Consider the following 12,611-nt stretch of genomic DNA (forward strand, 5'->3'; position numbering starts at 1 on the left):
GTCCCATATCTTAACAGTTAATACACAGTTGAATGATCACAATTATTTGACCTAATAGTTGTTGTGCACTTTAGAGTTCTATAGCCACTTATAGCATTAAAATACTAGAAATAGCATGAAATATAAAATGAAGCAGGTGAAAAAAATCTAAATCCAATCCAAAAATTGTATGTTTCCAAGTTTTTTTGAGAACAAGTTTCTTATGTATGCATATTAAACATATGAGTCCCATGATGCAATGTAACCAACTAATGGCGCTTTTCCACTGCGTGGTACGACTCGGCACGGCTCAGTTCGGCACTGTTTGCGTTTCCACTACAGTTTAGTATCACTTTAGAGTGGTCAGGATTATTCACTATTCACGTGTCGTTATAGTTGCGGCGCCTCTACAGCCACGACTCCTAAAAAAAAACATTTTCATTCCGCGTCACCCCATCAGCTCTCGCTGGATCCGCTCCTCTGCTGTCAATGAGAGGAATGTCTGTACTTCCGCAATATACAAAACTATATCACAAGTTCAGTGACACAGGTAGTGATCATTCTCTCCAGCCAATCCGTGATCAGCGAGTTTACACGTCACGTTTTGGTAACATTACGGTTCATTTGTAACCTCAACTGAGGTGGTACTAAAAAAGGTACCAGGTACTGTACCAAGTAGAAAACCTCCCAAAAGTGAACCGTACCGAGCAATACCGTGCAGCTGAAAAGTGCCATAAGGTATGTTTACAAAAGTAAAGAATAAAGCACACTCAGCCATCACTAAAACGTAGCAGCATCATTCAGTTTCTGACCAAAATCGCTACTACTCTCAAGGATGTCCATCCCAGCCTTGGTGATGTCTCCGAGTTGGGAAAGAATGCCTGTAGACATGTTCTTCTGGCTCTCTGTGTGTGTTTGTCAGTGATTGGCGGTTTAACTGTCTATGTGAATGTGTGCATGAGCTGCCTCCTGTCTTACTGCACACTGCCAGATTCTTGACATCACTCATTTCTCTTTCCTCCATTTCTCTCTGTGACATGGCTTAAGTGTGTCGTCTTCATCTTTCAGATCTCTACATAACTCCACTGTTTGTGCTGTTCCACTGCTGTTGTGGTGAAGGATATTTATATTCCAGTCTCCCCTTGTCTCTGGCTCTTTGTCCCTGCTGTATTCAACTTAAATATCTTGCTTACCCTTTTCTATCCTTGTTCCACTAGATTCAACCACCAGTGACTCTGCTAAATCAAAGGTGAGTACTTTTTTTAATATGATCATTACAAAATCAGTATTTACAATATGAAGACAATTCCCAGAGATTGATCACATTGCATTGTAAACTTACACTTTATGTGCTTGGTCCTGTAGCAGGGTTCCTGGGGATCTGGTAAGGACCAATATAGTAGAGAGCTGCTCCGTACTTCCATCTTTGCTAGTCGCAAACGCAAAAAGCCTAAGGACAAGCCTCAGCCGAGCAGCTCTGATGATGACCTGGATGCTAGTTTCTCTAAGAAGGATCTGCCAGTGCAAAATGATCCAAATTGGCCTGCTGATGAACAAACTGAGGATGCTGAGAGTGAAGTTGGTTTTGATGACCCAATAGAAAGGACAGAGGATGATGAGCAGAGCCCAGGAGACAGCCTTGACCTAACCTCTGAAAACAAGCAGCTAATTTCCGAACATCTGCCCCAGGAGACTTGTTCTTCACTTAAAATCAATGCATCGCCCAAACATAGTTATCACAAGACTCACCAAAGTTCCCTGTCTGATCCTCCCTACATCTACGACGACGGATGTGTCTCGGATTTGGGCACACTTAACAGTGCCAGTTCACAGGCCTCAGTACCCAGGATGAGACATAGAAAGAAACCAGGTCACTGGATGGAGAATACAGGAACGGGCCCAGGAGCAGAGGTCTGCTCTATCACGTCAGATTACTCCACCACCTCCTCCATGACCTTCCACACAGGGGTGGAGTCCATCGCCCTCAGTCCGGAGGTGCAGTCTGTCGCTGAAAGCCGTGGGGATGATGCTGACGATGAAAGAAGTGAGCTCATTAGTGAGGGGCGGCCCATGGAGACGGACAGTGAGAGTGATTTATCAGTCTTTTCCGGTGGTCGAGATAGCGTGCCGACTGAAGATAGCAAACAGCTGGAGGGCACCGTCACACCCAACCTAATCTCCTCCCATCGAATCATCGCATGCGACACCCTGGCTCGCAAGAGAGGGAGTCTGCAAAAGACAGACAGCGAGTCTTCAGTCGATGGGAACCGCAGCGATAAGGAGTCTAGTCGACTCTCGCGAGTCTTAGAGGCAGTCAAAGGCCACTCCTCCGGCAGTCTGAGCTCTTCCTCTCGCAGCGAATCAGAGCGAGCCGAACCCATGTGGCGAATCAAAATCACAGACCGGTTAAAGTGCCGGCTGAGGACGTCAGCAGATGACATGTTCGGAGTGGGTTCCCAGCGCACCAGGTCACCCGAGACTCGAAGTAAACGGAAAAGCAACATCCGCCGCAGACACACCATGGGTGGTCAGCGGGACTTTGCTGAATTGTCGGTAATTGGGGACTGGCAAAGAGTCGAGGGTAATGAGCTCTCGGCTATGGATCGCTTAAAGCCCAAGTGTAGTTCACAGGACTTCTCCATCAGAGACTGGATCGCTCGAGAGCGACACCGAGCCAGCAACCCTGAAGTTAGTCTGGACGTACTAGACCTGCACCCTTCCCGATCACGGGACCTGTTCTCCGCTGGGTCCTCGCACTCCCACTTGGGTCAGCTCCTTAATGGAGATGTAGCGGCCGCTCAGAGCAAAAGTCTTAGCCTGGCTGCCGATGCCCACCCTCACAAACTCTCTGGAGCCCAAGTGGTCCGTTCCCGCTTCTCTCAGTACCTGTGAAAGTGTGTGTGAGTGAACACTCGTGTGTTTGAGTATCGACACGTTTTAAGGTACTCGAGTGATGCTTGTAAGCCATGTTGGCATCAACGAGTCGATATCATGAGCAAGAATGTGTGTGTAATGTGAGATCGTAAGAAAGAGTGTATGAAATTGCTGTCGAGCGTTCTCAGAGAGTTGCAAGAAATGTTTTTAAAACATCCTGTGATATTTCCTTCTGTGAATGAAATGAAATTATGTACTGGTCCATTGCTGAGGCTCTCACTGTTGGCTGAAGTGCAGTATTGCTGGGAAACTGGGAGAGCTCAAATTGCAGCAAATATAGACTTTAGATTTGAGCCGTCACTCAACAGTTGTAGTCTAAATGGCTTGGAAGATAAAGGCAAGTAACTGAGGAATAGGCTGAGCAGGTTGTCTGGAATTGTAGTATGTTGAGAAGACTAGAGTGTCTTGATCCTTGATTAAAGATTTATTTTAATGGAAGTGTAAAGAGGCCCTCTGTGTTGCGATAGATCCTTCAGTAACCAAAACAAGAATGTATCTGCTTGTTGTAATACTAAAAAAACTGCCATTTTCATTTATGAAGTGTATATATTTCCCCTTTTTGTGCTTTTATGGTTTATTCTGCCTGTGTTTGGACTGCTTTGTGTGCTGTGCTATGAAACAGTGTATGTTTCGTTTTCCTTTTTAAATGCAGTGCATGGCAGACACTCGGCACACTTTTTAAATAACGGAAGACAAAAAGGATCTCAGTTTCATCTTTCTGATGCAATTTGCAGGTTACATGTTACTGTTTGTAACGACTGCTGAGACATGATTACTGTCTCTGACATGAAGCTGGAAAAAAAGATGGGAAAATAATGGATTGTTAAAGAACAAATCAGGTGTCTTTGGATCATGAAAGTGCCTCATGTTGAATACTGATCTCGGGGTTGTTGAAGGTGCCACATCTCAGATACATAAAAAAAGTTTAAAAGATATATAATTTTTTTTCTTTTATAAGCAAAAACACTCAACACTTCATTCATGGAAAAATGAGACGCTTCCATTCCTACAGCATTCCACCTGGGTCTTAACACTATTTTAATGCATTATTGTTTTAAGTTTTGCATTTGGTATTTTAACCAGACTTGAATTTTAAATATTCCTGTATAGTAAGTAACTTAATTGTACATATCCATTACGTGTTTTAGCTGCTCCTCTTCCTCCGGTCATTTTCATTGCATCAGTTTCTTTTTGTAAGTATTGTGCGATACAGAGGTGAGTTTAAGGGACCTGGGAGAGTGAACGTGAACATGCTAATCATCTCTGGGGTCTTCAGTCTCCCTGTGTGTGTGAACAATGCTTCCCTAACTGTTTGTATCATGCTGGGTCTGCTCATATGGTGGACGCACATTGTAAAACACTGGAAAATAAACCCTTTTTTGTCTGAAAAATAACTAGTCCTGTTGAATTATTTCATTTCCTCATCAATTTCAGATTTACACTACAAGGGGTATGAACAAAACACTGAAACATTATCCAATAAATGTGAACGGTATAAAAGCAGCCGTATATAGAACCTTGCAGTCTCTTGCTTTTAAGTGAATAAACAAACAAAATAGCTTTCAAAATGCTTTATGTACAAGGTACACACAAGTAGGGACCAAAACAATTGTAATTTACACATCAGTGCATCTGCTTACAAGACAGGATTTCACGGACAACAATAAAATTCAGTTGAACCACATAGGAACATTCAAGTTGTGAAAAGTAACACATAAATAGATACATTAAAACAAAAGAAACCATCTTGCTTCCATGCCAAATTATAGAGCAAGAAAATGTATTCTATGCAAAACGTTCCTCAAAGACATTTGTAACCACATATCAGAAAATCAAAAGAAAACGCATAAAACACAGACCTGCCCAAAGACACTAGTCCTATGTATTCTGTATTCACAGTTAATCTACTGGATTACTTTACAACTCAACTAGTACACAGGACTGTAAAAACAATTCTTGGTAGGATTGTGGCATGGTTTTCTTTCATAACATAAAACTAATTTGTCCATAAATTATTCATCCTACCTCATGGACTGCCTGTCTTAAGCAGGTTTACTCCAATAAGGCACAGTGACTAAATGAATATCCATACACATTTACAGCTGCACTCAAAAAAAAAAACTACTTTTCGGAAAGGGGCCAATTCACAAATGAACAATGTGTCATTGTGTCCTCATGTGAAAGCTGATGTGGATAGTTACAACAAATGTTTAACAGTAGCACATTTGATGGAACAGAATAGCCTCATGAAATGAGCAGAACAAATTCCTGTATACATTTGTTTGTAAATTATTTATGCACATTTGTTCAGCTCCATTTATTTTTGTGTGTGTAAATTACCACATTCAACTGACATATGAAATGGTTTTATAAATATTTAGCGCAAATTCATGTAGCATGAATAGGCCTGATAAAGATAACATTGACGACAGAAACAAATGGGTTCACAAGGACATTTATACCTAAATAAAGGCCTAAACTGGTTTGAAATCATCAGAATGTTACAAAGCAGGGAAAATAATGCTGTTGAGTAAATTTGCAGCTTTTAATTCCGGCCAATCATTCTTCTGTATATTGTGCTGTCATCTCTTAAAGCTTTCTGTCAGCAATGCATGAATTACAGAACACAAGCAAAAGAGTTCTGTTCGAATCACGGGACGTCCAGCTGGTTTTCTCACGCTGCTTGTTTGGTGCTGTGAGTATGAAGTGGTTCATCATGTACCTCCACAGGTTCTTGTATCACCAAGTCATTCAGATTATTTCCAGAAGGCAGTGAGCCAATCAGAGTTGAAAGGCGTGGTCTATGCAGAGGCTAAGAGGAACCCATCAGAACTACCATGGGGGGGGGGGTGGAGAAGAGGAGTTTGCATATTGAGCTATAAGCTGGCTTGTGCTGGATCTGAGCAGAACTTTAACCATCATCCTCATTGTCCTGCTCCACTTTTTCTTCAATCGGTATCTCTGGGGGTCTGAAACACTCCACATAGAAGTTGATCAGTGATTGACTCAGGTGTAGCTGTGAGTCTCTTGAGTGAAGGAAGTGGCCTTCATCTGGGTAGATCTGAAAACAAAACTCATTCTGTCAAGTACCAAGCATTTTACTACACTAATGTGACTGATTTCTGAATGTGTGTTTGTGTGTATATATATATATATATAGAGAGAGAGAGAGAGAATATTCTGTTTTTTTTTTCAGAAATCTGTCATCTACATCAACATAACAGATCAATAATCATTATTTATTTTTTATTTTTTTTGTCATTTGGCTATGTGGTTGCTAAAATTGCTTTAGTGTTTCTTTTTTTGCATATCGCTAATGTTATATTGAGTGTTTTTAGCATGTCCATATGTAGAAATGAAGGGTGTTTACGTGTTGTTTGCTGTGTTTGTTATGGTGTCTCTATGGATTTAGCATGATGCTTTGTTGTTGTTAAGGATGCCTGAATGGTTAGCATGTTGTTAAGGGAGTCAGTGGTTTAAGAATGTTGCTAGGGTGTCTGAGTGTTTTTTTCATGTAGCTATGTGGTTGTTAAGGGCGTCTGAGTGTTTCGTACATTGCTAGGGTGTTTGATTGCTTATTGCATGTTGAAATGTGGTTGTTAAGGCTGTTTGAATGTTTTAGCATGTTGCTGCAGTTCTTAAGGGAATCTGAGTGTTTTTACCATGTTGCTGTGGCTGTTGAGTGAGTCTGAGTGTTTTAGCATGTTGCTAGGGTGCCTGAGTGTTTTAGCATGTTGCTAGGGTGCTTTAATTGTTTTTAGCATGTTGCTAGGGTGTCTGAGTGTTTTTAGCATGTTGCTTGGGTGTCTGAGTGTTTTTAACATGTTGCTAGGGTGCCTGAGTGTTTTAGCATGTTGCTAGGGTGCTTTGAGTGTTTTTAGCATGTTGCTAGGGTGTCTGAGTGTTTTTAGCATTTTGCTAGGGTGTCTGAGTGTTTTAGCATGTTGCTGCGGTTGTTAAGGGTGTCTGAGTGTTTTTAGCATGTTGCTAGGGTTTCAGAGTGTTTTTAGCATGTTGCTAGGGTGTCTGAGTGTTTTTAGCATGTTGCTAGGGTGCCTGAGTGTTTTTAGCATGTTGCTGCGGTTGTTAAGGGAGTCTGAGTGTTTTTACCATGTTGCTGCTGTTAAGGGAGTCTGAGTGTTTTAGCATGTTGCTAAGGTTCTTTGAGTGTTTTTAGCATTTTGCTAGGGTGTCCGAGTGTTCTTAGCATGTTGCTGCGGTTGTTAAGGGAGTCTGAGTGTTTTTAGCATGTTGTTGCGGTTGTTAAGGGAGTCTGAGTGTTTTTAGCATGTTGCTATGGTGTCTTGAGTGTTATTTATCATGTTGCTGCGGTAGTTAAGGGAGTCTGAGTGTTTTAGCATATGTTGCTAGGGTGCTTTGAGTGTTTATAGCATGTTACTAGGGTGTCTGAGTGTTTTTTGCATGTTGCTAGGGTGCTTTGAGTGTTTTTAGCATATTGCTTGGATTATTTGAGTGTTTTAAGCATGTTGCTTCGGTTGTTAAGGGAGTCTGAGTGTTTTAAGCATGTTGCTGCTGTTAAGGGAGTCTGAGTGTTTTAGCATGTTGCTAGGGTGCTTTGAGTGTTTTAGCATGTTGCTAGGGTGTCTGAGTGTTTTTAGCATGTTGCTGCAGTTGTTAAGGGAGTCTGAGTGTTTTTACCATGTTGCTACGGTGTCAGAGTGTTTTTACCATGTTGCTAGGGTGCCTGAGTGTTTTAGCATGTTGCTAGGGTGCTTTAAGTGTTTTTAGCATGTTGCTAGGGTGTCTGAGTGTTTTTAGCATGTTGCTAGGGTGTCTGAGTGTTTTTAGCATGTTGCTGCGGTTGTTAAGGGAGTCTGAGTGTTTTAAGCATGTTGCTGCGGTTGTTAAGGGAGTCTGAGTGTTTTTAGCATGTTGCTAGGGTGTCTGAGTGTTTTTAGCATGTTGCTAGGGAGTCTGAGTGTTTTTAGCATGTTGCTATGGTGTCTTGAGTGTTTTTATCATGTTGCTGCGGTAGTTAAGGGAGTCTGAGTGTTTTAGCATGTTGCTAGGGTGCTTTGAGTGTTTTTATCATGTTACTAGGGTGTCTGAGTGTTTTTTGCATGTTGCTAGGGTGCTTTGAGTGTTTTTAGCATATTGCTAGGGTGTCTGAGTGTTTTTACCATGTTGCTGCGGTTGTTAAGGGAGTCTGAGTGTTTTTACCATGTTTCTGCTGTTAAGGGAGTCTGAGTGTTTTTAACATGTTGCTAGGTTGCCTGAGTGTTTTAGCATGTTGCTAGGGTGCTTTAAGTGTTTTTAGCATGTTGCTAGGGTGTCTGAGTGTTTTTAGCATGTTTCTTCGGTTGTTAAGGGATTCTGAGTGTTTTAAGCATGTTGCTAGGGTGTCTGAGTATTTTTAGCATATTGCTAGGGTGTCTGAGTGTTTTACCATGTTGCTGCGGTTGTTAAGGGAGTCTGAGTGTTTTAAGCATGTTGCTGCTGTTAAGGGAGTCTGAGTGTTTTTAACATGTTGCTAGGGTGCCTGAGTGTTTTAGCATGTTGCTAGGGTGCTTTAAGTGTTTTTAGCATGTTGCTAGGGTGTCTGAGTCTGTTTAGCATGTTGCTTCGGTTGTTAAGGGATTCTGAGTGTTTTAAGCATGTTGCTAGGGTGTCTGAGTGTTTTTAACATGTTGCTAGGGTGCCTGAGGGTTTTAGCATGTTGCTAGGGTGCTTTGAGTGTTTTTAGCATGTTGCTAGGGTGTCTTAGTGTTTTTAGCATGTTGCTGCGGTTGTTAAGGGAGTCTGAGTGTTTTAAGCATGTTGCTGCGGTTGTTAAGGGAGTCTGAGTGTTTTTAGCATGTTGCTAGGGTGTCTGAATGTTTTTAGCATGTTGCTAGGGTTCCTGAGTGTTTTTAGCATGTTGCTGCGGTTGTTAAGGGTGTCTGAGTGTTTTTAGCATTTTGCTAGGGTGTCAGAGTGTTTTTAGCATGTTGCTAGGGTGTCTGAGTGTTTTTAACATGTTGCTAGGGTGCCTGAGTGTTTTAGCATGTTGCTAGGGTGCTTTAAGTGTTTTTAGCATGTTGCTAGGGTGTCTGAGTGTTTTTAGCATGTTGCTGTGGTTGTTAAGGGAGTCTGAGTGTTTTTAGCATGTTGCTACGGTGTCTGAGTGTTTTTAGCATGTTGCTAGGGTGTCTGAGTGTTTTTAACATGTTGCTAGGGTGCCTGAGTGTTTTAGCATGTTGCTAGGGTGCTTTGAGTGTTTTTAGCATGTTCCTAGGGTGTCTGAGTGTTTTTAGCATGTTGCTGCGGTTGTTAAGGGAGTCTGAGTGTTTTAAGCATGTTGCTGCGGTTGTTAAGGGAGTCTGAGTATTTTTAGCATGTTGCTAGGGTGTCTGAGTGTATTTAGCATGTTGCTAGGGTGCCTGAGTGTTTTTAGCATGTTGCTGCGGTTGTTAAGGGTGTCTGAGTGTTTTTAGAATATTGCTAGGGTGTCTGAGTGTTTTTAGCATTTTCTGCGGTTGTTAAGGGTGTCTGAGTGTTTTTAGCATGTTGCTAGGGTGTCTGAGTGTTTTTAGCATGTTGCTAGGGTGTCTGAGTGATTTTAGCATGTTGCTAGGGTGTCTGAGTGTTTTTAAGATGTTGCTAGGGTGTCTGAGTGTTTTTAGCATGTTGCTAGGGTGTCTGAGTGTTTTTAAGATGTTGCTAGGGTGTCTGAGTGTTTTTAGCATGTTGCTGCAGTTGTTATGGGTGTCAAGGGGTGCTATGGGGTCATGATGGTTTTAGTATAATGCTATGGGTGTCGAAGCAGTTGTAAGTGTGTTGCTATGAAGTTGCTAGGGTGTTGTGAGGAAGTTAGTAAAAATATCACATCTCTCCTCACTGAGTCACATGATTTGAGGCGTCATTCAAGTCTTCAGCACAAATGGAACAGAACGAGTTATAATGTAATAATTAATTAGCGGCTTGTTCAGACCACAAACCCTCAGCAGTAAATGTGGCACTCGATGGAATAAACACCACTAATAGAGATGATACATAAAGCAGAAACGTAAGGGTCAATAGCTGAGAGCTTAAACAGCAGCTGATCAGCTCTTACCTGTAATGTATAATTAGCTTTCTCATTTATCAGATGGCTGATAAATTTGGCGGTGTGCTGAAAATGGACTTTCTCTGTGTGAACAGAAAGAAATGTTACACAGTGTCCTTTGAACAAATGAAAGAAAAGCATGTATTTAAGAGATAAAGAAGCTTTGTTTAAATCAAGAGTCACCGTCCGCCGTCGGGTGAATTATCATGAGTTGTTTGTCCCTCAGTTGCTCCATGTGGTCTGTTAAGCGTGCCATCTGAAAAAATACAAGCCAAAACCATATATAAGAGAGTGGTGGGGAGATTACTTACAAATTATAGTCAGTAATGTACTCAAGATTACTCATTTTAGGTAATATATTCTGACTACTTATGGATTACTTTTAGATTCCTTGTGACGTCACTTGTTTATAGATTTAAATGAGATTATTGTTATAAAAAACGAGAGAAATAAATGGATGACCATAAAACCAACATCCGAATGTGTTGTTAAATTATTGAAATATTAACTTGAAATCTCAGCAAGACTTCAAATAAATATTTAGGTCAAAGTGGTTTGACTGACAAAATTTTGGGGATTCCTGCATCACATTTAAAAGAGAAAAAAAAAAAAAATTAGTCAGAATAAATAAATTATGAATAATTACTGCCATTGTGTGAATAATTTGTAATAATGTATTCCATTTAAAGTAACTGTAATCTGTAATCCAGATTACATGTAATTAGTTAATACACTGCACTGGTAACTGATTTATTAGAGCTGACCCTCAGCCATCTCATGTGGGCATTACCTCGTATCCTCTCTTACTGGACTGCGGTGATCCTAAATAGCGTTCTGAAAATGCAGAAGCTGCAGGACAGATGTTCATCAGTACCACTGAAATTAGTCCATTCGTTTTATTCGTAGACATAAATGATGTGTGATCAAACAGTGGATATGACATCATACCGTATAAAGAGAAATCAGTGATGGGGGAGACGATGGTTCCACAATTGATTTTGAATTTAAACAAATCTGGATTTTCATCTGAGCGTAATAGTCGGCTGGCCAAATATCCTCCATATGCCTGAACAGACAAAACTGATTATTAGTGATGAGTGAACATAAATGATACAATCATACATCACATGGTACAATTTCATATGAATCCAACGATACAGACTTCCTGAAGCCAGAACGAAATCAAAACTGATTCTTAATTTTAATATGTCTGATTCTTGAGATGTATTTGTTCTTGCTTTTGAATTTAGAATGAGTCATCAGTGCATGTTACGAAAATTACACAAAATGTCTTTATAATCATCACTCATCAAAACTTGTTGTTTTAAGTTATTATAGTACACTAAAACTATTTTTTGTTCACTCATAGCTAAAATAAAATACAAATGTAAATGAAAAGGGTAAAGCGCTAAAATTAATACAATTAAATAAAACTTAAATAGTAATATAAAAATATTAAAGTTAGAATTAACCAAAATTAAACTAAAATTAAAATGAAAACTGAAATTCTAAAATTAAAAGCGAATTCGAAATATTAATACAAATGATAAAAGTACAAAAATAAAAGTCAAATACTAAGGCCTAATGAGATATAAAAGCGTTTTGTCATGCTACCTCATTGCTTTTGGGAAAAATAACTCTCTTCTCACTCTCAAACATGTCCCTCATTGCCCAAACAAACTCACCTTTCCATAAACTCCTACTCTTGAGCCGTCAACGTATTGCAGCTGTGAGATAATTCTGCAGGGAATCATAGAAGAGATGTAAGCATGGAATAAAGTGTTCTGTTTTAGTTTTCGAGGTGCTCATGTAGATGGTCTGACCTGAGAGCTTCCAGCTGGTCTCTCTCCTCAAACTCCCCCAGTTTCTTCTTGACGCGGTGGAGGAGGTTTGTGCCCTGAAAGCCACTGCCGCGGCCGTCCAGACGCATGACTATGGTGTTGAAGGAGCTGACCAGCACCGTGGTCCAGTCCACCTGAAACTGCTCTGTCACCATCTGACCACCGGGGGTGCCATCCCTACCAGAGCAAAGCAAGTGTATCAGAAACATCCCATCAAAACAATGTCACGTTTCACTGGGTGAATGACACCATGAAATATCCAGGTCACATCTCACCACAAAACCGGAAAAAATTATGCAATAAATAAATAATCAATCAAGCCTATTTAAGGTCCAATTTACAATAGGATCAGCATTTTCATGGGCTTTTTCAAATAATAAAAACATGTTTGTTATAAGATACAATAAATGCAACTAATTACATCAAACCACCCCTTTCTGGGTAAAAAAAAACAATCTTGTGACTATCTTGTGCATTTTTGACAAGCCAGATATGTCAGTCTCTGAGTAACTGTAAATGTAATTTAAGCCGTTCCATAAAATAAGCATAAAAAGCACTTCACACGTCTCCAGCATGTTTTATAATGACCCAGAAATCAAACATAGTTCACCCCTCATATCTGAGGGCTGGCTGTCGACTGGAATATTAGAATTAAAAACATTAACATAACACACTCTTGGGCATCAATCACTTCACTGAAAACTTGCCAGCTAAGAAATAAAGAATTATTACCATACAATTATTCTGTTTTCAAATCCACATTATTTGATTATTATGATATTGACGTCTGTCAAAAACAAATGAGCACACAC

General features: G+C 40.3%; 2 protein-coding genes across 5 annotated transcripts in view; one reads left to right on the forward strand and one right to left on the reverse strand.

Moving 5' to 3' along the window:
- arhgap21b (Rho GTPase activating protein 21b) overlaps positions 1 to 4,304 on the forward strand; it is a 53,262-nt gene extending 48,958 nt beyond the window's left edge. For all 3 annotated transcript variants that reach the window (XM_026196480.1, XM_026196488.1, XM_026196497.1), the window contains 2 exons: positions 1,197 to 1,228; positions 1,345 to 4,304. In XM_026196480.1, the coding sequence (XP_026052265.1) occupies positions 1,197 to 1,228; positions 1,345 to 2,871 (1,559 nt within the window). In that variant the 3' untranslated portion in view covers positions 2,872 to 4,304. The remainder of the gene's footprint in view (positions 1 to 1,196; positions 1,229 to 1,344) is intronic.
- Positions 4,305 to 4,471: 167 nt separating this feature from the next.
- LOC113038818 (dipeptidyl aminopeptidase-like protein 6) overlaps positions 4,472 to 12,611 on the reverse strand; it is a 98,064-nt gene continuing 89,924 nt past the window's right edge. For both annotated transcript variants that reach the window (XM_026196510.1, XM_026196518.1), the window contains exons 20-26: positions 11,782 to 11,976; positions 11,644 to 11,698; positions 10,907 to 11,024; positions 10,749 to 10,807; positions 10,142 to 10,214; positions 9,968 to 10,041; positions 4,472 to 5,974 (exon numbers count right to left, since the gene is read on the reverse strand). In XM_026196510.1, the coding sequence (XP_026052295.1) occupies positions 5,825 to 5,974; positions 9,968 to 10,041; positions 10,142 to 10,214; positions 10,749 to 10,807; positions 10,907 to 11,024; positions 11,644 to 11,698; positions 11,782 to 11,976 (724 nt within the window). In that variant the 3' untranslated portion in view covers positions 4,472 to 5,824. The remainder of the gene's footprint in view (positions 5,975 to 9,967; positions 10,042 to 10,141; positions 10,215 to 10,748; positions 10,808 to 10,906; positions 11,025 to 11,643; positions 11,699 to 11,781; positions 11,977 to 12,611) is intronic.

The sequence above is a fragment of the Carassius auratus genome, chromosome 2 (genome assembly GCF_003368295.1).
Source record: "Carassius auratus strain Wakin chromosome 2, ASM336829v1, whole genome shotgun sequence".
Classification (NCBI taxonomy): Eukaryota; Metazoa; Chordata; class Actinopteri; order Cypriniformes; family Cyprinidae; genus Carassius; species Carassius auratus.